Below are 25,003 nucleotides of genomic sequence, written 5' to 3'. Positions count from 1 at the left end.
TGGAATATAAGATACTAATACAGAGATTTTTTTTTAGTTCCTAGCTTTGCACTGAACCAATAACATTCATAATTACTGATGTACATGTTAAATATTCCACCACAGTTTTTTGGTCCAATACTGATGCAACTTTACTTTAAAACACTTTATGGTTGCCAATGATGTGATACTTCTGAAAAATGAAGTGGAAAAACAATTTTGGACAGTTACTTATTTGAACCACATACATACTAGAAACAACTATAGAAATTCCATTACATAAAATATGTTAGTCAACTGAAAATACAGCTGCACTTGCATATCAAAATATACTATTATCCAATACACATGTATATATGGATACACATGCATGCCTGCGCGCCCGCACACACACACACACACACACACACACAAAGAGACATGAAGCATCCTTTGGCCCACATTGACAGATTGTAAAGTTGCATTTGTGCAAAATAGAAAAGGAAAACAAAGGAAAAGCAAAGACAGGGCTCATACATCATTGATACATAACATGGATTGTCTGAAAAGACAATATCAAATTGTTTGGTTTTGGGCGAGCGAGTTAGCCACTGTAGTTTCTGCACTACAATGTATAGCTTACTATATCGTATGAATTAAGTTGCTGTGGTTTATTCAGTTATAGATGGTTAAAAGAAACCATAGTTTGGCACTGTATGTGAAACCAGCCACAAAATCGTATGGCACCAAAGAGACTGACAACTTAACAATATACAGAATTAAAAGCCATATGAAATAACAAACCTAATGAAAAGAATACATTTGGGAGCATCCTAGGTCTGCTACAATAATTGCAGATCAGTAGTTCATGAAAGAAAATATATTTTTATAATCAAGCAAACCCCCCCCCTCTCTCTCCCTCTCTCTCTCTCTCTCTCTCTCTCTCTCTCTCTCTCTCTATATATATATATATATATATATATATATATATATATATATATATATATATATATATATTCTTATAACATGCTAACCCATAATCTGCTTGACTTTGTTTTACTGACTAAATCACAATTAGCTGTGATCACACAATAAAACAAACCACCCTTCTTTCCGTCCCTCAGCAGAAAATCTTTTTCACTGCCTCTGCAGATCTCCGTAATTTCTATGAGCTATTATGCATGTTTTGCTTGAATGCAAAAAGATAGCTTCTTATAATTCTTAGAAGCAAAGATGGATTAGAAAGCTGTCATAATGTTTAAATGATTACAGGGATTTCAGACTGGTCGTTTTTCATTTAGAGAAGATTGAAGAACAAATATATTTTAAGAATTTTGAAATGGCGATTTAGAATTTAGCATATTCACAATAACGTGCACATTAAAGAAATTGGAAAATGCTTGCAACAAAAAGTTCATAAAAAGAAAAGGATATACTAAAATGGATACACGGTGTGTGAAAGTGCGTATGAACAAACCGAGAAATTGCTTCTGCTAAATTCTTAAATAACAAGGCTGTGACAGGTAAGGAAGAGTCAGCTTTCTTATAAAAACTTTAATGCATAAGCTTTCATGAATATATTCATACACCAGAGGCACTTAAATATTATCCCAAATTAGAGGAGTACAAATATCCCAGGTTGACATTTGAAACAGGATACAGAAAAAAATATCCAAGCAATATCTAGAAATCTGAATGGCTATGATTATGCAAAAAAACCCTCCAAGAATTTGGACACTGTTGCTGCTGGAATTCCAATAATCTTGGCCCTCCCTTTACTTTTACTACAGAAAGATTCATTTTCTAGCTATGATGCAAACTTTGACCAAGTTGTCACTGAACGGTCTACTTTTTATGTATTTGATTAAATGTAAGTCGACACTGCTCTATTATGAAAGTGAAGCTGGATGTCCCAAAGGTGCTTTTTCTTCAGCTTCTTGGATAAGAAGCAAAATATCTTCAAGGGGGAAAAAAAAGTCTACTTGCCTTTTGAAAAAGCACCTTTGGGACAACCATGACCTGAATTACTGAGACTCTCCATAGACGTAAGGCTGGGTCATTTCAGATTTTTTTCTAAAGTATCAGTTTTTTAGGAAGGTGTGTGCATTTATAAGGAAACAGTCTTGTGCCCTACCCCAAAGAAAATGTTATTCTGGATATCATGCCCCATGGGAAGTTTTAAAGACTACAGAGGTATGATCTATAAATATATTGGATGGGAATTCATGGAGACGAGGTGAAAAATAGCCCTCTTGCTTTCATGTAAAGAATATTGCCGTGGTCTAATTCATTCCATATTCACAATATACATTTATCTTCACTATAAGAACTAGGCCTTAGAAGTAGAATGAATTCAAACAATGGCTTTTCATTCATGGGGAAAACAATCTAATCCAGCTTTACTTAATCTTGTGATCTCCAAACTCTAATACAGTTGGAGGATAGCAACTGGTTCTTTGTGCTACGTATCTGGTTCTTTGCGCTACATATATTTCTCTAGAATTTCCAGGAAATCCATCTACAACAAAATATTTATTGTTATAAAATATCAAAAGCCCAGGTTATTTCTCATATTCCCACTATTAGCATAGAAAACTGAAATTACTGCATTATAATAACCATGGTAAATCTCTGTAATGTGGCTTGTGAATTCCTACATTTTACTAGATACCATAAATGAAGGCAACTTACCACCTGTCCAGGATCTCCTTTAGGCCCCTTAAGATTTTCCATGTCAAGTAGTCTCTCCCATTCTTCATAATCATAATCATAATAATCAGCATCAAATTCATAATTGCCTTCTGCATTATAAATCTCATCAATCCGAACTGTATGCTCATCCAATGAGCCAAACCGGTTAATTAAAGGTTCAGAATGGAAATCCTCATGCAATGTTGTATTTAAAAAATGTTGTGTATCCATTAGTTCATATAAATATGGCTTTGATGTATTTTTCATCATATGTTTGGCATTAGGCTGCTTTATGTAAAGCAGAAAACTGGAATTGGTTTTTCTTTTTATATTTTCTGTCACAAAGTCTGTATGATTTAAAATTAATTTTGTGAGATGCAAGGAATCACCTTTCCTTTTGCTGACAAGATGTTGATGTTCTTTGGAGACATTCACAGTTTGCTGGTCATTTGGTTCTGACAAGGCAGTAATATTCCCTAAGTAAAGAGGAGTCAAAGAAGAAGTTGTTTCCTTCAATTCTTGAGGATCTTGTACTAATGCTGACTTACTGACATGAAGGTTTAGGGTACCTTTTCTTTTACTTAATGGTTGGGTTACTTCATCCAACAGCTTGCTTGAGATCACCTCACTTGGAGAAATTGTATGAGATCGGTATGTATCAGCTTGGCGACACTGTAGTTTCACATATTGGCAATAGTTTGTCAAGGCTTGTGCAGAGGGGATAATATCCAACTGACATAACACACCTTCAAAGTTGACTGACTGGGAATTCATTCTTCCTAAGGTAAATAAGCTGTGTGAATCAAACTGTACTTTGGAAAGAATCTCCTTGCTAAAGTGTTTCCTTCCGCACTGAGTATATAGGGACACTGATTTTTCTGTAACATCAATAGCAAACGTGTGCCACTGCTCATCGTGAACCCGATAATCAAAGTATACAGAGTGCTTCCCTCCAGTGTGTACCATTATCTTCTTTGGTAGCAACTGTACACCAAACTGCAGTCTGTTTTTATTCCTAACACTGAAAAGAAAGGCATTGTTTACTCCATAAGAGCGTAAACTAATTAGTATGGCAAAATTGGAACCTAAGCCTGACGCTCTCACTTGAGAGATGGGAACTTCAATGGCTGACTGAGTGGATAAAAGGACTCCAAATGCAGTTAGGTGAACCCCTTGAGGTGATGAAGCACGTGACAAATGTATCGTAGACCCTGTTGTTGGATGATGCGTGGCTTGCCCACTTAGGCCTAAATGATGGAGAACATCTATGCCTGGAAGAGAAAGAAAAGGAGGTAAGAAAAATACTGCTGGCTTAAATTCACTCATGCGGTTTATAGCAATTTTTCCGAATTGTTGCACCAGTTTCACTTAGACATCCGAAAAGGGCACTGTTCAGTAAAATGCAAATCTGTCACATGTAGGTCTGCAACATGCCTGATTCATACCAACATAGGACATAAGAATTGTGCATTTACTAGTATAAACACTCATCAGTTATGTATGACATAACCTTAGAAAATGAGATAGTTTCTTACAAGGGCTTGCATCCCACTATAACAGTGGTTCTCAACCTTTCTAATGCCGCGACCCCATAATACAGTTCCCCATGTTGTGGTGACCCCCAACCACTTATACATCACTGGGTGCCAGGGTCGTGGCCAAAGAAAAGGGGGGAAAAATGGCGGACAGCCTTGTTTGGCGACCCCCGTGAAATGGTCGTTTGACCCCAAATGGGGTCCCGACCCACAGGTTGAGAACCACTGCACTATAATGTTACTTCCAGATGGCTGACCATGACTCTGACCTTTAGACAAGGATAATAATTCCCCTAATGATTGCCAGAAGGAAGGCTGTGTTAAGCCTGCTAAAGCAAAAAAAGATGAGTCAAGGTTTTATAAACTAGAGTTTACTCCAGCAGAAGCAACAAACCATTCAATTTTCTTCGCAACAAGATTATACATTGAATTTTTCTCTAATTTTTAACTTTTTAAATGGGATAACTTAGCCCATTCACTTCCACAAATTTTGTAAAAGTTGCTTGTTTTCTGCCTACACTTTTATCAAACCTCCTTATTGATAAAATCTATATTTGGTAAATAGGCATTTAGGTAGTAAACTGATAAAATATTAAATTTGAATAAAATAGTAATCAACAGTGATTTTTTGGGGGGGGATAGATGTTAATGTTGCTGACCATCAGCTTTAAGACAATGTCTATTTTGCTAAAAGTGAACATGTAATTTCTATAGTTTATAGAAAATCTAGTTTAAGATTCTTTACAAAATCAACACGGATGTATCTTTCTTTATACCAATAGCAAATTTAAGATTTTTACAGAAAAATAGATTCATCTATGCCTCCAAAGCAAACCAATAAAACTCAAACTTTTTTATTTTCAGTTATCAAAATGCTAATTGAAGCCAATGCCAAGCAAATTACTTTTCCTTTGTAAGGTATCTATAAAACTAAAAAGTACGACAGGCACACGTTCTAAAATAGATATATATCAAAAAAATTAAACACAAATGACTTAATTTCAAAGATAGAACACACTCTATACTTATCAAAAGAATACAAGATGTAATTTTCTCCTTCTACTCCAAAGAATTAGAATAAGCAAATATAAGACTTCAATGTATGTGAGACACACTGAGCCTGTAATGGAAAGCAAAAGGAATTGCATATGATAAAATAAAATCAGGGAATGCTGATTCTTCTCTCACCTAAGTCAAAGGAGAAATATGTTGCATTGTCATGCCTCATATAGCAGAGGAATGCTGCTAAATTACAGCTCTTCAACATAACCAGACTGGATCTTTGTGGTAGATCAAAATCAGCTCTGAATGGGTCCCTTCTCATGATATCAGCTATCCTGATATGGATAGTAGATCTATTGCCAGCTTTGAAGTTTATTTATTTATTTATTTATTTATTTATTTATTTATTTATGAGACTTATATACCGCTTTAAGTGCAAGCACTCTCTAAGCGGTGTACACCAGTAAGCAATCTATATATATATTTACATTGCCCCCAACAATCTGGGTCCTCATTTTACCTACCTCGGAAGGATGGAAGGCTGAGTCAACCTTGAGCCGGTGAGATTTGAACCGCTGACCTGCTGAACACAGTCAGCTAAAGTGGCCTTCAGTACTGCACTCTAACTGCTGTGCCACCTCGGCTCAAGTTCAAAATCATTGCCTATACAAAATCACTGTAATGATTTTTTTTTTAAAATTTGCCCTTGAAGAGCCTTAGATCTGCTTCCAGGTGGTCTAATCATCCCATTTCTATCCCTCATTGGTAGGAACCCTTTATCACAACCTGCATTCCAACGTGTGTTTTTTTCTTCCAGTCTACATTCAGACATCAGTCAAATAAAACAGCTTGGCTTGACAATGTTTGGGAGGGATCAGGAAGTGGAAACATTGTGATAGGAAAGTGCCCATCACTAAAAATCTCATATACAGTAGGATGACAACAGAAGGTGAATACATTACAAAATCTTAAAAGGAAGTAGTCAATTTTTTAAAGTACAAAATAAGCAAGGAAAGAAAGTTGAACTCTTTCTTATCCACATCCTTTTTTCTTCAGAAGTCTTTTCACTGCACAGATATATTTTTTTCCTAATTACAGAGCCCTGTCAAGGTAAAAAGAAAAAGAGTACCTTTAAAATGAACTTTTTATAGGAAAAAACCCACAGGTATCAACTCCTGCATTTTTACCTCTCATTCTTAACTTTAAAGTACCCTCCAAGCAACTTTTTAGGGAATGAATAATTACTCCAGTAATTATTCTCAACTTTTGCAAGTTCAAGATGGTGGACTTCAATTCCCAAAATTCCCAAATCCCAAGATCATCCATTTTAGACTTGCCAAGGTTGAGAAACACTGGATTATTCAGTTCCAATGGATGGAACTGCTATTTTCATGATTGGTTTGTTCTGATACATTAAACCTTATGTAGGATAGGGAGGCTGTGAAGAAGTCCCAGAAGTTATGCAAAGCTACTTATTAAAACCACATTAAGTCCTAGCATCCAATCCCACGAGTTATGGTAGTTTAATAATAATTCATAGGATCAATCAACAATTTAGCCTCAGAAGTAATTTGCAAAATTATTTCTTGGCCTCAGAATATACCATTTTAGCATTTTAGACTAAAATTATGTAAAATCAATTATTCATCAGCATTAATACAAGTTGAAGCAAAAGCCAAAACTGAATAAACAGAAGGATTTCCACAGACTTTTCTGAATTTGACTTTCTTCTGTTATTAGCAATGTTAAGAACTGACACGTTTTTTCTAAAGTGTGCGTAAACAGACTTACACTCATACATTTACACAAAACCCTCACAATTTTGGAATTGTCAAAATATAATTTTGTATTACCCCTTTTGAAAATTAGTTACATACTTTGCTATTAAGAGTTTGTTGAATAATACTTAGTTGGTGTACAAAGAGCCAACATTAAAGAAGAGCCAGCATACTATATTCAGAGGCACTGAAAGACATATCATTTGAATGGGGAGATGGCGTTATATATTTTTCAATTCCTTGGGATGTTCAGGCATAAAATAAATTTATTTAAGTCATAATTTGTGAAAATTGCAGAGCTGATCATGCTGTAATTCAAACTGTCATTTTCCCTTATTGGGGAAAAAAAGATTAGTTTAGAAATAGCCTGGAATCTAACAAACACAATAATGTTTTAGCTTCCTATTTTTCAATGGCTCCTATATTTCCCATAGAAAGCCAGTTTGATGTTAAGCTATTAGGCTAGGAATCAGGAGACTGTAAATTCTAGCCCTGTCTTAGACACAAAGCCCACTGGGTGACCTTGTGCTAGTTACTTTCCCTTTGCCCTAGGAAGGAGGCAATGGGAAAATGCTTCTGAAAAACCTTGCCAAGAAAATTGCTGGGACTTGTCCAGACAATGTTTGAGAATTGGACATGATTGAATGCAAAAAATAAAAGTATCTCTCATAGGATTTTCAGAGTTTGAGGAAAAATCATTAGATAAGGAATTTCTGAATGGAACAATAAGCACTTTATCTTTTACTCAGTGCTCTGAAAGAATGTAATGGGGGTTACACAAGGAGGTTATTCTGGTTTTTTTTTTATTAGTAATAGTAATAAATAAATTAACCTGTAGCACTAGCATTCTGTGGAAGCTTGGTACCTTAGCAATTGTACATTTCTCTTTAACCAACTTTCACAACCTGCACTTACAGCTAAATTTCAAAATTTTCCTTGTGTTTGTTTTCTTTTGTTTGTCAATGTTGACTCCTGTCAACTGCCTGGACCAAGTATCAGTGGTTTCGTTGGCAAGATTTCAAAACATCATCTACTTCCTAAGGCTGAAAGAAAGTGACACAACTGGTCACACAATTGGTTTTGTGCCTACGGCAGGACCAAGGTCACACAATTAGCTTTGTGCCTACGGCAGGACCAGAATTCAGTTTCTCAATTTCTAGTCTGATGCCTAAAACACTACATCAAATTGGTTCTCTATAATAATTCTCTTAGAAGATGCTTTAAAAAATGAGTACTTTAGAACATGTAATCCACTCCAGGTGCTTTGACTTTTTTTTTTTTAAATAATCCATTAAGGATCTATTCTTTTTCTTTTCTCTGCACAGATGCTGGCATCTGACTTCATTTACTCTGTACATTACAAAGAACAAAAAAACTCAAAGGAGATTTGCAACAAATATTTATGGTTTGTCGTCTTGAAAATGACTTGTTTCAACTTCAGAAGACTGTGCTTTCTTCCCTGTTTGCTCGCAGACTTCATTAATCATTTTCCTACAGTGTGGGGGATAAGGGTAACTGTGCTGTGTTTTATCCCTCTTGACAGACCATTGCCAAGGAAGCATAGTTAGAAATGCCAACAAACTTTTTTTTTCCCCTGTAGATGCCACATGTCTTCAATTTATTCTATATTTTAAGTGAGTTTCTGTTCTAAGAAGCTTAAGAGAAGCTGATATTGACAGGCAAGTCAGACCATACATGTCTTTAGAGTATCTCATCTCAAGGCTTGGGGTAAGCAATAGCTCTTTGAATTTATCATATATACATCTAAACAGAAAGGCTCCACAAACTATTGAACTAGATCTATATTTGGGCTTTGCATTTAGGCTTCTTAAACAAGAATTCCACTACAAGCATAAAGTAAGCAACACTGCTTCAGCTTTTTTTCTTAACTAAACAAATTTATTGTTTATACCCAAATCCAAAAACAGCTCTTTGGAGGCCAGATAAATCTTCTGAGTATATTCATGATCTGCAACTATGAAGAAAATCCTTAGAAGAGGATTCAGTTAACTCCAAAGTCAATAGGCCTGAAAGTGAAGCTCACTTAGTACATTTTGCATCTATTAAATTATGCTAAGCCAAAACAAAATACATGATACTTTAGTGCAGTGTGTGAATTTACTAATCGCTCAACCTAACTCACTTCATAGGATTGTTGGAAGGTCAGGTGCAAAAGATCAGATCCACACATGAAGATCCAATTAAACTCATTTATTGCTAAGCAGCCTACGCACAGGAGTTTTCTCAACTAGCGATTAGCACCTGCTTAGAGTTAGATACGGCTCCATGGAATTCAGGGGAGGGTTGGATTTAGTCTGCTAGTGGCTATATAGAGATACTAGGCCAGACATGTCAAACCCGCGACATCACGTGATGTTGCGCAACGTATCGGGACAGTTTTGCCATTGCCGGCAATGGGGTGGGCGCGGCTTCCATGTGACGCGTCCAGCCCGCAATCCGGCAGTTTAACACCCCTGTTCTAGGCTGATCCTTCTTTTAACTCCACCCACAGATGTTGCCATTCGTTCTTCTACAGTAACGTAGAAGAAAATGCCATGTAAACATTTCCTGGGCTTCTTGGAGAAAAGGCCAAGATTAATAAAAATATATTACATGAATGGATATACAAATGTTTTTAATAAATAAAATATAACAAACCTATGAAACTTACATTTGCGTATTTGATGACAATCAAAAATATCTTCTGCATAATAGTAAAAAAAATGATGCAAGAAGAATTTCTACTTATAACAATAATGATAAATCGACATCCAAAGTGTTCTGAATGTCATAAATTTCTTTACAATAACTACAAGTAACTTTTCTATAGCTAACTCTGAGAAGTATTTATTCTGTTTCTTAAGTTCTGAAAGAGAAGGAAATGTCTTGGAAAAGTAAAGTCCTTTCAACTCCTAAACTAAATGTCTCTATCCATAACTGGGATGAAAATACAGTGAGATATCTTATCTTGCTCCCTGTGAAGAGCAAGCTGGGATCATGAGCTTCACAAGAGGGAAAATCAGACACTGCAGCTCCCCCCCCCCCCAAAGTCAGCGTTGTACATTACTCACAGTCACTGTTAAGAGGGGGACAATCATATAAATTATTTAAAGTAATAAAATAAATAAAGATTCCATCCTGAAAGTTTTCCAACATTAGCAATGGGAATGAAGTGGAAGAGCCCAGACACCTAGGTCATAAAATGGATATATTGGAGCCTATAATTGCTACGTTCCCAATTTAACTTTCCAGAGTAAACATCTATCCATTTCTCAGTAGTCCAAATACAAACAGTAACATAACACAATCATGTTTTTCAACTATCTTCAGCACATTAAAATGTAATAAAATGAAGTAAATTTTAAAAAATGCAACTGCTTTTGATGTGCCTTAAAAATGAAATTCCAAATAAGTGTTTAATAAGCGCTCTGGGTTATCTTGGGAAATCCTCAAAAGTACAGCTTCAATTTTTATTATGCAAATGTGAGTAATCTCGAAAAGGTCAACATGTCTAAAGTGGTTTCTTTCAACTTCTGTATCCATTTCAACTCTGCCTGATATTTGAATAAATGGTCAATCAAAAACATTTCAAAGTGATACTAACAAAATCAAAGCTATACCTTTCTCTTAACAGATCATTCAAAATGTTCTGTAAGAGATGTTTCTTACCTTCTTGCTGTCTTTGCACACAACCCACAGCTATACATAGTGTAAGAAGGAGAAGGGTCTTCCTATAAAAGACAGAAATTTCATTAGACTTGACACACACCATACAAACAAAATATATAATGCAATATGATAATATAGTATAGTATAAATATAATACAGTGTAGTAATGTAAAAATACAATACAATGCAATGCAGTGCAATGCAATGCAATACAATACAATAGGCATGGTGGCCTAGTGGTGAAGATACTTGCTTCCCACTTGGAAAGTTAAGAATTCAATCCTAGGTAGCAGTAGATGTTGCTCTATCAGGGCGCAAAGAGAAAATATCTACTATGAACTCTGCGTAGGAATCAGGAAGGCCCCCAACTTTACTCCAAATTAAGGGATTAAAGGGTCATAAAAAAGATTTTTTTTATAGTATAGTATAGTACAGCACAGCACAGCACAGCACAGCACAGCATTGCTAGAGTTGAACAGCCATGTTTAAAATGTCACCACATCAGATAACCCTTTGAATCTATTAGACACATTATAGTCAAATCTTGATTCATTGAATGTTCATCTGTCGTTTGATGGGTGATAGTTCAGATTTCCAGTAACAGTTCAAAACTATTTTATATTTTCTTTCTACCAATGTATTTCATTTTTCCTCTGGAACTTGTTGGCCCCTCTAGGACTGAATGCTTTGCTAGACAAGGCAAAGTATTTCTTAGGAGTAGACTGACATCTCCCAGATGTTTCCATGCATTTCTCCCTTAAAATATAATGCTCTAAATATCCTAGTTTCTTGCAGTTAAATATGCCTAGAAATAAGGTGCATGATTACAATTCATGGCTAGAGGTACATTTGACAGTGTCATGGTATCACTGAGGAAATTACATCTCATTGACATCCCCACTGTCAAAATATATCTACCTATAACTGCTTATTTTTTATTTTCTGTTTACATGAACATCCCCCATAAGAAATGATATAGTAGCAGAGACACTGCCTTGAAAACAGGTTTAAACAAGAGATAATAGTAGACTATATTTAATCTCAGAATTGACCTCATCTCTATAGCTTGAAAGCAGATGTGAAGTTGATCTGTAAACATTGGCTATAAATGAACCTGGTAAGCATTAACTACTGTCATGCTAGAGCAGATATAATATTCAGCTATGATTAAACCAAGTCTAGAATGTGTAATATGTTTTACGTTTATCTATATATCTCTATCTCTATCTATATATCTCTATCTATCTATCTATCTATCTATCTATCTATCTATCTATCTATCTATTGTTTTTTTTAACATAGTCACCTTAATATTTGGTAAACATTGTGTTGTCTGGGTTTATATTTAAAAACAATCAATAACAATTAATTTCTATAATTCCATAATCCACATAGTAACTTTCCTTGATTTTCTCTTCTTCCAATAATATTCTCTTTTATAAACCTTAAATTAGTACGTTTCTTAGTATTTTGATAAATAATAATTGAATATAAACATTTTCCTAGTATTTCTACAAGTAACAACTACGTCAATATAAAGCTTCTTTTCTAATTGATTATCTTAATTACCTTATCATAGATCCTGGGTTTTTTTACGTTTATCAGTGGACGGGTATTAGGAGTACAATCCTTTGCATGCACACTCAGAAGAAATAAATCCTTTTCTGCCAATGGGCATTTTTGCAGTCTATCATACTCTAAATTCTTGGTATCCAGGAATAAAACAACAACAAAAAAAAGACCAATCCTATGTAAATTACAGAAGAAAATCTGGAGTGCACTTATTAATGCATCAAAACAATTCTGGCTCATAGAATAGGAGAGCAGCAGCAAGAAATGCCTAGATTTTATTGTTTTTTTTTTCTTCCCGAAGCTTTTTTTTAAAAAAAAAAAAAAAACAAAACCTCCTACCCATGGAATCCAAAAGGACAGAAAATATCCACACTAATCCTAAACTAATCCAACACATGCCTAAATGCTTCATCTGAAGGCTTGTTGCAGACAAGAACATAAGAATAGTGATCCTTAATGCCAATTTTTCTGAAGGCATACTGTGGATTTGGCAGGCAGATGAGCTAGCTAGCGGTGAGCTAGCTCTTTTTGCCAGAGAAATCGTTCTGATTCATCCTAACCCTCCTCAGCCATTAATACTAAGAAAATAGAATTGGTTGGTTTTTCTGTTCATATACTGTATGTCTATAAATATTATCATTCTGAGTTGTAATAACCACAAGGTTGATATAGTATTTGTAAACATCTGACACTTTCACAAATGAACCATGAGTTTATTACTTCCTATATACTCATATATTATGCGCTTACAAAAGTGAAAATGAGTACTGAGAAGAAATTCTGATCCTGTCTACATACAAACAAACTTAAACATATCCAACTAAAAACATCAGAGAAAGAAGAAAAAATTTAAATGCAGGTATAGCAAAAGACCATACTTTTCAACTAAGCAAGGGAGATTTTAGGGAATATGAAAAAAAATGGAAGGGGATATTTAAATGCCAGCAAGAATATATATTATTTGCACAGCCAGCCAGATGTTCAGACTGGATTTGGCATTTTTATCTACTAAAAGAGTCTTTCCCAAGGACCTTTGGATAGGCAAATGTGGATGTTTGATGATGATAGAAGTATCATTGCAAGGTATAAGCTGTTCCAAATAAGGCACTCTTTTGCAATTGACTGATGGTGAATCTGTCAATGTCAATGTGTTCAAGTGGTGCTCCACAAGTTCTGGGATTATAACCAAGGCGCCTACTGCTATTGGTACTACCTTTTGCTTTCTTTTGGCATCATTGTTCTATTTCTATTTGCAGGTCTTTGTATTTTGTTATCTTCTCCAGTTCGTTCTCTTTTATTCTGCTGGTCTCCAGGTATTGCCTCTTCCACTATCCAGTCTTTTTTGTCCCTCTTATCGACAGTTTTTAAGTCTGGGGTGTTATGTGGCAGATGTCTATCTATTTGAATTCTGAAGTCCCACAGCAATTTAGCTTCTTAATTTTCTATGACTTTCTCTATTTTATCATCCCTTCAGTTCTTGCTTGCACACAAATGATATTTCTTGCTACTTTGTCGTCCCATAGTTTGTAGTCAGTCTGTGCAATCTTCTTGCAGCAGATAACCAGGTGATCCGTTGTTTCTTCAGCTTCTTTGCAGAGGTAGCACATTGTATGATGCTGTATATGATTATTATTATCATTTGATGATTTTTTTAAAAAGTTATCTTTTAATAGCATCAGTCAAGAACAGAATGGAAAATGGACAGATAGTTGGGAGCCATTAAAGAAAATGTCATATGGATGATTATCCATTGAAGCTCAAATAAGCTCAGCTAAGGCAGGCTGAGATAGAAAAAGACAGTATTTTAGACACCATCTTCCTTAGTTGGATAAGGATTTTAAAATGAACACTTTGGTTATCATAGTACAACATACAAATCCATAATTAGCCATTTCTCCAGGTTTATATAAAATCTGAGCTACAATTCTACACATTTCTTTAAAATGATTATTTAGGTTATAGTTCAACGTGCCATGCAAAGTTTGAATTTATCACTATTTCTTATTTAGTTTCCTATAATCCACACAGAAGCATATTTCTGCCTCCAGCTTGGGGTTCATGCCAGATTAAAATGCTCTGGCTATGCTATGAAGAGGTCAGCATAAAGTCTGATTTATCAGCCAGGCATAATCTTTTTGTTTTAGTATGTCCCAGAATGTCTATTGTTATTCTCTGTACTGGAGTTCCCATGATAGGCAAAACTCCATCCTTGTTGTCCCTCACTCACTGGCAATTATTATAAAAACTTATATACTTGATCATATTCCTGCCACATCCAGTCCAGAAAAAATTGCCTTACCCTTTTTTTTTGTCCACTTGGGTATCATATGACAAGTGGAAGAAGCACCTGTGAAACTTGCTGAGCACAATTAGTTTTCTGTGGGGCTTGCGCGCGCGCACACGCACACACACATACATACACACAGTGTGTGTGATACATCAGTTCTGAGCTTGCTGGGGGGGATTGTCTCCTATATTTTTATAGACAAGCTCAGATATTCCTCTTGTTGTCTCTTGAACACTTATGTGTTAGTTCCTGACAACTGTTCCCTAAAAGAGTTCTTTTTCCCAGAGGACGTATTTCTGTGGCATTCTATTGTAAAGGGACCACGTGAAGGGGAGATGGATTGGATTCCTCCTTTGCTTCCTAAGGTACCTGCCCTTCCACCTCATGTATTTGCTTGGAATCAAAGTGTAGATCTTATTCCTTTGTTCCTGGTCTCTAAGAGAACTATGTGTGCTCTCTTTGCTGCCATATACTGCTCTTTCCCTGTCACATAGCCATGGTAATTCTTTTTCAAGTTATCCAGGAAGTGGGTCAAGGATTTTCACCCTCTTTGTACTTTGGAAACTTGTATTTTTTTCACAGGAAGTGCTAAGAAATTCAGACTGATTGCAAGTGAAGGCCTTCCACTCTTTAAATTCCCCCTTTCCAACTGTTAGGTATGTTCCTTCTTCCTTCTTTTTCCTAGCTCACAGGTCGGCAACCTGCGGCTCCGGAGCCACATGCGGCTCTTTGAGCCTTCCCCTGTGGCTCCCAGCCTCCTCTGCCTTTGCAGAGAGAGACAGAGACAGAGAGAAGCAATTGCGCTTCCCTGCTTCTCTCTCTCTCTCTCTCTCTTTCTCTCTCTCTCTCTCTGTGTGTGTGTGTGTGTGTGTGTTTTGTGTGTGTGTGTATGTGTAAAAGAGTGCACTCACAGTGTTCTTCGAGGAGCTGAAAAGCTTACTGGGCGGAGCTCCTCCCTTTGCTGCGTCTCTGCAGGAAGCAGGAAGCAGGAAGAGCAGGAGAGAGCTAGCTAGCCCAGCTAGGCTGACTCAGGAATTCTGGGAGTTGAAGTCCATGAGTCATAAAAGAGACGAGGTTGCCTACCCCTGAGCTTGTTGGACAACAGCTTGAAGCTTGCCAGGTGAGCAGCAGATAGGAGAGGGGGGGAGAGAAAGCGAGAGAGAGAAAGAGAGGGAGGGAGAGAGAGAGAGAGAGAGAGAGAAAGAGTGGAGGAAGAGGAGTGGCAGACCAAGGGCAGATAGAGAGGGAGGGAGAGAGAGAGAGAGAGAGAGAGACCCTTTTGACATCTAAAATGAAGATAACACTGCATATATCCTTTTTTTACCTGTGTGTGTATGTATGTATGTAGGTGTGTATATATATATATATATATATATATATATATATATATATACATACTGTGTATGTGTATATATATATATATATATATATATATACACACACACACTGTGTATGTGTATATATATATATATATATATATATACACACACACACACACACACACATACACATACACACACACACACCTATAATAAAGGTAAAAAAGGATATATGCAGTGTTATCTTCATTTTAGATATCAAAAGGGTTTTGCGGCTCCCAGTGTTTTGTTTTTGGTGGGAAATGGGTCTAGGTGGCTCTTTGAGTGTTTTGGGTTGCCTACTCCTGTCCTAGCTCCAGTCTCTTTACTTCCAGATACATTCATTTAAGGTACTCCTCTTGGAGTGCCATTCTTTCTTTCTTTTTCTCTAGTTCCAGTTTTTCATTCTGTCTAGGCTTAGATTCTTAATATATTGAATCCAATACTATTTGACCATGTGCTGGCTTCCACAGATACAATACTATAGTCTCAGAATCTGACACTACAAAATGCCTTCAGCTTTTCAGAAGAAAAGCGTATGTTTTCATGCTTTTCAACAGAATACAGAAAAACCCTGCTCCTTAAACAAATCTAGCTGTCTAAAATAAATCTATCCAAGAAGACATCTAGATTTTCATCCCTTGTCCCCATCTCCCACTTTAGGGTAGCAATTTGGGTTTTTTTCTCTCCTGCCATCTCCTATTTTCCATGGGTGGCATCCTTCCTCTAACCCTGGCATATGAGGGAAGTAAAGCTTCTTCCTCTGCATTTTGGATGATTAAAAGGTAGAAACTTTAAAAAAATAATTTCTATAGGAGCAGTTCCTATAATGCTGTAGAAGAAACAAGTTTCTGTCTTCTAAGGAAGATAGACCAACCTCACAAAAAATGAACAAAAATCATACTTTTTAAATGAAAGATAAATTGTTATATCTTTAGATTTTAAAACGCAAACATTCCCTGTTGAAGGAGAAATTATATAGAGTTGCTTCAATAAAACAGCACCTTCTAAGTGGACTAAAAAGAAACAAATTGTATGTAAGGTGCAGTGCTCCAAGCAAACCACACGATGGCTACAAAGCAGCTTGATGTAAAGAGCCTAGAGCTGGAGTATAAATATTCTAAATCACAGGATAGTCTAACAAGAAATTACTTACTCATGCACAATCTGATATGTATAAACACTAAAGTACACACACCTGCATAGAAAGATTTTAAAAAATGGAGAGACTCAGACAGGATAGTAAAATGAAGATTAAAATTAATACAACATTCCTAACTTTTCAGAAATAACTATTGCTTGAAACAGTTATTCCCATTGTCTCTATTATTCCTGAATTTCTTCCTTCCCGGGGGTTCCAGCAAGTTAATTTTGAGGCTTCTGAATTCTGAAAACGATCTCGGTCTTTTTCCTACTGTAGCTTCTGTCTATAGCTTTTGCTTCCATTCTCTTCCCTTTTTTTATATATAAAAAAAGGAGAGGGGGAGGCTTAAATTTTCTTCTCTAATTCTCTTTATGTCTATGTGAGGAACAGTCATTTCTCTTTATTTGTTTCTGTCTGACCTTTCCTTCGTTTCTCTATATTTGCTGCTGTCTGGCATGTACGCTGACCAGCTGTGAAGGGGATAAGGCCTATCATTCACAATAATCCCAGAAGCAAACTGAGAGCCATGTAGTTTTTGTTTTATTATGTTTCACATGCACACACACACTGGAGCAATACATAAATGTCAACAGAAAATTATTTTGGCATCTAACTGTCATATAGATATAAACCAACTATTGATTCAACCAAGATTGATTCATGATTATTAAAAATGTGCATGCCTCTTTTTTTAGATTATTTATCCTTCTTTTATTATTTTTATAAATAATTCAGCCAATTATTAGAAATATGTTCAAAGTGCATCACTGAATCATACATCATGACACTATATTAATAAATAAGTCTAACATTGCTTAATATATGAAAGATGTATGATTTTGTGGCCTTTTTCTTTATCTTTATATATATCAAATGGAAAAATAAAAACATAAGAAACAAACACTGGAGCAAAATACTTATGGGGATGTAAGTTTACTCTTCCCCATGCAGCTCTTCATAGAGTTTTCAGACAATATTTCCCTCTGATGTCAAAACATGAAACGGTTATTACAGGCTAGCACTTTGGAGTTACAAATTATTTCAGCAAGGAAAGGTGTGCTAGGAATTGGTACATTGTTTGCAGCAGCTAAAAAGCTCACCTCAAAAGTTACATTTCATTTTGGCACTGATTTTGCTGTTCTGAAAAATGCTTATGACTTCTTTCCCCTCATACTTTTTTTAACACCCAATTCAAAATATTTTCCCTCATCTGGACTCAATTTACAAATCCTCAAACTAGCCAGGAAACTATCAAAGACACTATCAAGAGAATGAGAAAACAGTATGAAAAGATAAATGGTAAGTAAATCCACCCACAGCTACTTGATAAGTAAGCAGATGGTCATATCCACTGACTCTAGAATAGTTCTCTAAGTTCCAACTGCAGAGATCGCATTTTAAAATAATAGTATATTGTACAAATACACCAGCTTCATCTTGAAATTCATATGTATGTTTTATCTCAAGATAATGACAGGAAAAGGTGGACAAAGAATTTCTTAAAAACCAAACTCTTCATGTGGCTAGATCTCTGGGAGATTTTCTGCAAAAGAAAATTAGCCTTACCGTTTACACTGGGTTCATGGAAACACTATGTAAACATTTTTTGCCAGAACTGTGGGATAAGAGTAGGCAAGTGTTTGAAGTAAATTCTCCAAACTTAATGCTTGTAACATCTGTTGGCTATGTTTACACACTCTCTAAGATGGCAAGTGAGTAGCAACCTATTCAAAGAATAATTGGAACAAACCTTGGGAAGAATTCCTACTTAAAATTGAAAAAAGCTAGCATTTGTTTTCACACACTGCTTCACTCCTTCTCTAAGACAGAATGTAAAACTTTATAGTTTTCCATTCCAGATTCCAGTTTCTGAATTACAAACTAAAAGAACTAGAACAGCTAGGGCACGGGTGTCAAACTCAACCGTGTCACATGATGTATCGCAACATTTTTTTCCTTTGCGGAGCCAGGGTGGGCATGGCCTGCGTGTGACCGTAAGCATGTGACCACGGGTCGCCAGCTTGATACCCCTGAGCTAGGGTATAGAAGAATTCTCTAAATGACCTACAACAGAAGTCACTAGGTACTGCTGTGATGCAAATATATTGTGAGGCTGTCATTTACATTGCTTTATATGTAACAAAGAAAAAAAATGCTCCTTAAGTGTCTCTTTCACTAACTCACTAATAAAGAAAGAAATAAAGATGAAGCATATTGCAAGTGATTTAGTTCTACTGAAATTAGTGGAATCAAGCAGTTTTTATGCAAATGCATGGCCTGACATCTATACCTATATTATTGTTTCATGAGTGTGAGAAGGCACGATTAGAGTATTTACAATCGGAGAAAATATATGACTAACCAAATTAAAGTCATTTTCCATAAGCAAAATATTCAGTAATTTTATTTATTTATTTAGGTACCAGCCAATCCAGACAGATCCCAGTATAAATAAGACAGAATAAAAACACAACATAAATAGATAAGACAGAAAACAAGATAGTGAATCTAACCAACAACATACAAATACATACAAACACACCCAACAAAGGACCCCAATCACCTTTGCACTGTATATGCACTGTACTTCCTTCAATTCCCTGACTGGTCAATAATAGAATACTTACTGAACATCAGACTTGCTTTTTTGATGATTGAAGGGTAATATGATCATGAATATTTTTTTCCTAAAGCAGAATAAAAAAGGAATTACTTGTTTTTAGCATATGTTTTGCACAGGCTTGGAAATGAATGAATCAGACAAATTTTCTCATCAGAGCCACTATTAGCCAGACTAACTTTCAGGAGTATATGCATTCAGTAGTAACGTCCAATTTCTCATATAACATATGGAACTTAGGTATATGCATCAGTGCTCAATTGAAGTATCACTTTCTGTATGATTTCCAACTCATAGCTGCATATCTTTGTTATAAGGGGAAAAAAGTAGCCTTGCTTTGATTTTATCAGAGATAGACCTACTGTATATTCTGATTAAATCTGTCATTACTTCCACTGTGCTGTTTGTTTTACAAAAAAACATTTAGGACAAGAACAATCTTACCATTAGACTGAACAAGTCAGTTGCTTCAAGTGATAGACATAAGATCATATTGGCAAGGTAGAAAAGTCTGAGTATGTCACAACATACAATATGCAGGCCCCTCAGGCAACCATATGACAAAGAATATTGTTCTGTTATAAGAAGTTATATATGAGTTAATTGCTAGTCTCCCCAGGCTCTATTACACTGAATAGTATACCATACCCTTGGGCTGGTTCTGACATGGGAAACAGTGTGAAAGCAGGCTAGCAGTGCTGAAAATGAAGGGTTAGTTATCATGTTAGGAAAGTTCAGAAACAGCAACCACACACTGAATATGTATGAAAATCTTCCCAACATATTTGTATTTCATATTGGTGTAACTTTCTCACCCAAGAGCAGAACCTGACTAGCCCAGGTTCTCTACACACCCCAAGTCCACTAACTTAGTGGGCCCTTTTTCCTGCATTTCTAAATGTGTAGTTGGCAGATACATCATCTTATGGCTAACTTGTTCTCAATTCTCTCTATTGTGGTTTTTAAATATGAAGAAGTTCACCTGACCTTATCTACTATACCAATCATACTGTGATTTGTCACACCATTATCATCTATGGACACCAATGAGAAGTGTCTTCTACTTCTCTACCTGGAGTGAACATGATGACATTACCATATTGATAATGTCAAAATGCTTGAGTTTAAAAATTCCTTCTCCTGAAATGAGCAGTCAAACAATCCGAGAAAGATTAGGATATAAAAAGTAGGCACTAATGAGAAGATTTCTGACTGTTCCCCGACTACTGCTTCTTAATTCAGAGGGTGGTTTTTTTATCCTGGATCAAGGAATTGTTAGTCATGTGAATACGCACCTGCAGCTAAAATGTTACTGCCCAAACAGGTTTAGTACCTCAATAAAAACTAGAACATAAAAGCAGACACAAATCTGACATACACAGATTAATTCAAACCAGAGAGGCACAAAGGAAAGAAATCAGCCTTACAGCTTACAGCTCTTGACAAAACAAGAGCTCTTTTGCTTATCCATGGAAAGATTACCTAGCATGCTAAAATATTTACTTGTAGAAAGCAAGCCTAACAGACTGCTGTACTATATTAACAGATTGGCTAGCCAATAGAAACAGTTCATTTTTTAAACAGAAACAAAGGCAAAGCCTAGGATAAATGAAAGTGCTTCCACAAAAAAATCACCTGGGGTTTTATGCTTGAAATCACACCAATATATCAATCCTCTGCAAGTAATTATAAATGCTTCCTTGCTTCTGTTGGCTTCAGGGAAGAAAAAGATAATAACTAAAGATGAGCTAGAAAGAAAAACTATAGTTATAATTTGGCAACCTGACCACTGAAAATAGCATCTACCTGTAAAGTGAGACAGAAAATGTGAACTTGAAAAAAACATTCCAGTTGTCCAATTCATTTCCCTCTTCCCTTTCATATCCATAAACAATAATCTTCAGAAAAATTTTCTTTCTTACACGAACAGGGCTGCAAGATTGGGAAAATAAATGTTCTGGTACCATGTTCATGTCTAGGGGCTATTTAATACTTACAAATCACCTACAAAGATGTTTATTTTAGACAAGCTGAACGGAAATTTTGTGCATACCTAAGTCTTGCAAGCAACATTCTCTAGCATGGAGTTAAACCTACTTAAAAATCAAAAGGTTTCATCTCTTTAAAAACATACACAAAGATGGCCTTTCTAGTGAAGGAAAAAATCTTACAAAAAATTAGCATTTTCAATAGATTCTTAAGGATGTCCATAAGAATCTAGCTGCCTAAGAGATGCAGCTTAAGATAGAGCCCATTTCTTTACCTCAAAAGACCTTTCATTAACTAGAAAAGACAATACAAGAACAAAGTTTCGGTCTCTGTCCTACTAGAAATTCAAATGTAAGAAAATTCACAAAAAATGTTGGATTTTACTAAGCTTGAATATTCAGTAAGAGCAACTGAGTGAACATATAAGTGTGCTGACAGTGAAGGACATTTCCATCATGGCTTGTTAGATTAAGTAGCACTAGATAAAACACACAAGTTCCTCTTCTCTTCTCCTCCTTCTTCTACTACTACTACTACTAATAATAATAATAATAATAATAACAACAACAACAACAATCAAAGGAATGACACTTGAGAACTACAGATATGGTATGTAATCTAAGATACATGTTCTTTTTTTGTCTAGTTATATTTTATTAAAATGAATTAATTATAAATCTGTCCCATAATTAATATCCAGATCAAAGCAACATTTTTCAAGATCTCATGTCGGAAAGCAAAACTGAAAAGATTAAAACAAATGCAAAAACTTTAATTTTTAAAAAAATCTAGAAATTTCCCGGTTTTCTACCTCATCCTATCTCTGTAGATAAACACACCTCCTAATTTACAGCCTGGGACTCTTTCCATCCTATGCAGGAATGGGAAACCTGCCAGCCAACTTTTTCCTCTTCCTTTTCCGCCACATGGTTGTTTTAAACATCAACGAACAGGATGAGCCCAACTTTCCCCAACCAGATGCCCTCCAGATGTGCTGCACTAGCTGGAGAGGATGAGTTGTAGGCCATCCAACACTTGTAAAGGGTGCTGCATTGGGAAAAGCTGGGGCAGTTTATTAGGAAATAGATACAACAAAATGATGATGATGACGAAGATCATAATGATGAAGTAAACCAGAGTAGCGGCAAAGTTATTCCTACAGCCGTCCTTTAGACTCCAGAAGACCTACTGAATACAGTGGTTCTTACTCTCAGTTAACCATGCCCCAGGGACCACCGTTTTATTTATCCCCTTGATTTTGAACCCGAAGCGGGACATCCATAGAAAAAGGGGTTCGCATGTACTCCAGACATTGACCAAGACGGGCGCAGTGGAGGGACCTCAGGTAGCAACCCGCCCCCTCGCCGACTGCTTCGGCCTCCCCGCAACCCGCCCCGTGTCCTTTCTTCTACTCACGTTTGTGCCGTGGGAGAGATGCTTCCACTCCTTGTCCTTTGAGCTCCTAAATGCATTTGTATGCATTTGTCCGAGCAGCGAAGTTCTAACCGAAATCAGAAGCCAATTTCCCCCGGATCGCTCAGGGTTCAAGTACTGTCCATGAAATCGACCTCCGGAACCTGATAGTCTCTTCTCTTTGGCTTTGCCCAGTGCCTACTTCTCTTTAGCGTTTCTTCCACATAGTTTACAGTCCGTGGCCAGAACGGGAGGGAGTTCACGTGTGGCTCAGGAAAAGACGTCTTTTTTGTGTGTATGTGTGTGTGTGGTTTGGGGAGAATGCCTTTGTTTGTTTATTCGTTTACAAAAGTGCTGCGCTCGGCTCGCTTGCAATTGGACTTGGAGCTCCACAGCGAGGAGACCTTGGCGCTGGGAAGCAGCAGCGAGGAAGAGTCGGTCGGAACTGGGAAGAGGCAGCACCTCCAGAAGACTAAAGGCTTAGCAAGGGGGTGGGTGGGGTGGGGGGGAAAAACGAAGAGATTTAAGATTGCTCTTTGCAGCGTCTTAGTGGCAATAGCGCAGGCATTCAGCGCTGAAAGGCGAGAGCCTCTGGCTTTGGAGCAGAGCGAGCAGCCAACCCAAAGCAAAGCAAAATCCTCCCCACCGCGGCTCGGTGTTGAATTTCATCGCTCACTGACTTGCGATTACATCATCAAACCCATCTAGAAACAGCTCGCGCTGCCTCCAGTCCCGCGCGCCTCTCCAGCAGCCGCCAAGCGGAAAAGACAAAAGCGCGAGAGGGCACGCGGGTGGTGCGGGCCGGCCAGTTGGCGCGCTCGCCGCGGCCGCTAGAGGGAAAGTTGAGGCCGCCGCCGCCGCCGCCGCCTTCGCTTTTGGCGCGCAAAGTCAGGGGTGCTGTTTGATGGCCGTGCGGAAAGCGCCATTGCAATCGTGGAGGCTCTCTCATTGGACCGTGCTTCTCGCTGCCTAAAAAACCGAAATGGCCACTATTATTATTATTAATGCCACTGCTGTTTCTCTCTTTCTTTTTTTTAAAGGTTGCCACTTTTTGAGGTAACATTTGGTCAGGGTGGCTAAGAACCTTTGAAATTTTTCTTAAAAGCCTTGTCGTAGCCCTGGCTATCACTCTGGTCAACGTTTCCCCCAAAAGAAGTTAAGGGAGTGACAGTAGCAAAGTGGTTCCAAGAAAACATATAAGATCTGTATTAAAGTTATTAAGCTCTGAAGGTCAAACAAAGGTAACGTGCAAGCCTTTTCCAAAATGTTCATCAGACAGGATTGTTTTAAATAAATCAATAAAATCTGCTTCAAATCGCACTTGGTTCCTGGTAATTTGGTAGACAGCAATGTCTTGTGTGTTGTTAGCAACAATACAGAAGCAGCTTGCTTGCCTTTTTCTCCAAAAAAAAAAAAAAAAAATTTCAATTTCCAAAATGATCCTACAGCTCTTAGACTATATTTTGTCATGGTCTTCCATCCAAATACTCATCGGTATGTTTTTGCTTAGCCTTTTAAATCAACCCCAACCAAGCCTGGCAGAGTTCCAGGAAAAGGTAGCTGATTGCTATTAAATGAACATCTGATTACCTTAAGTAAATAACTGATTTTTTTCATTTTAATTTTGCTATTGGGATAACTTGAAAATATGCATGGGATTCTTTGAAGAAACAATGGAAAAGAATATTCAACTAAATCAATATAGTTAAAGCTCCTCACAACATATGTTGGACCTGAAGTCCAACAACCAAAGATTACATCAACCAGAGAGGGGGCAGGTAGGATCTGATGAGTGTCAAAGCCACTGCCCAAAACCTAGAGCATACAGGAGTACATCAGTAAGATGGTACCCAAAGGTGAGTTGCTGAAAGGATGCCTAAGGCAGGAGCAGGCATGGGAGGAAGATCAAGCAGAGGAAATGTCATGGCAAGATGAGACCCTGCATGGGATGAACCATCAGCAAATTGCTGAGGTGGCAGACATTGGG

The 25,003-nt window shown here is 36.9% G+C and overlaps 1 protein-coding gene across 1 annotated transcript in view; it reads right to left on the bottom strand.

Moving 5' to 3' along the window:
* Positions 1-23,498, bottom strand: part of COL24A1 (collagen type XXIV alpha 1 chain) — a 143,682-nt gene extending 120,184 nt beyond the window's left edge. The window contains exons 1-4 of the mRNA XM_039321005.1: positions 23,020-23,498; positions 19,622-19,681; positions 10,634-10,695; positions 2,650-3,920 (exon numbers count right to left, since the gene is read on the bottom strand). Coding sequence (XP_039176939.1) covers positions 2,650-3,920; positions 10,634-10,695; positions 19,622-19,681; positions 23,020-23,075 — 1,449 coding nt within the window. The 5' untranslated portion in view covers positions 23,076-23,498. The remainder of the gene's footprint in view (positions 1-2,649; positions 3,921-10,633; positions 10,696-19,621; positions 19,682-23,019) is intronic.
* Positions 23,499-25,003: the final 1,505 nt, after the last annotated feature.

The sequence above is a fragment of the Crotalus tigris genome, unplaced genomic scaffold (genome assembly GCF_016545835.1).
Source record: "Crotalus tigris isolate CLP2741 ecotype Arizona unplaced genomic scaffold, ASM1654583v1 scf7180000023718.2468807, whole genome shotgun sequence".
Lineage (NCBI taxonomy): Eukaryota > Metazoa > Chordata > Lepidosauria > Squamata > Viperidae > Crotalus > Crotalus tigris.
Note: the sequence above shows the minus strand (reverse complement) of the source record. Positions and strands in the feature narration are given on the sequence as shown.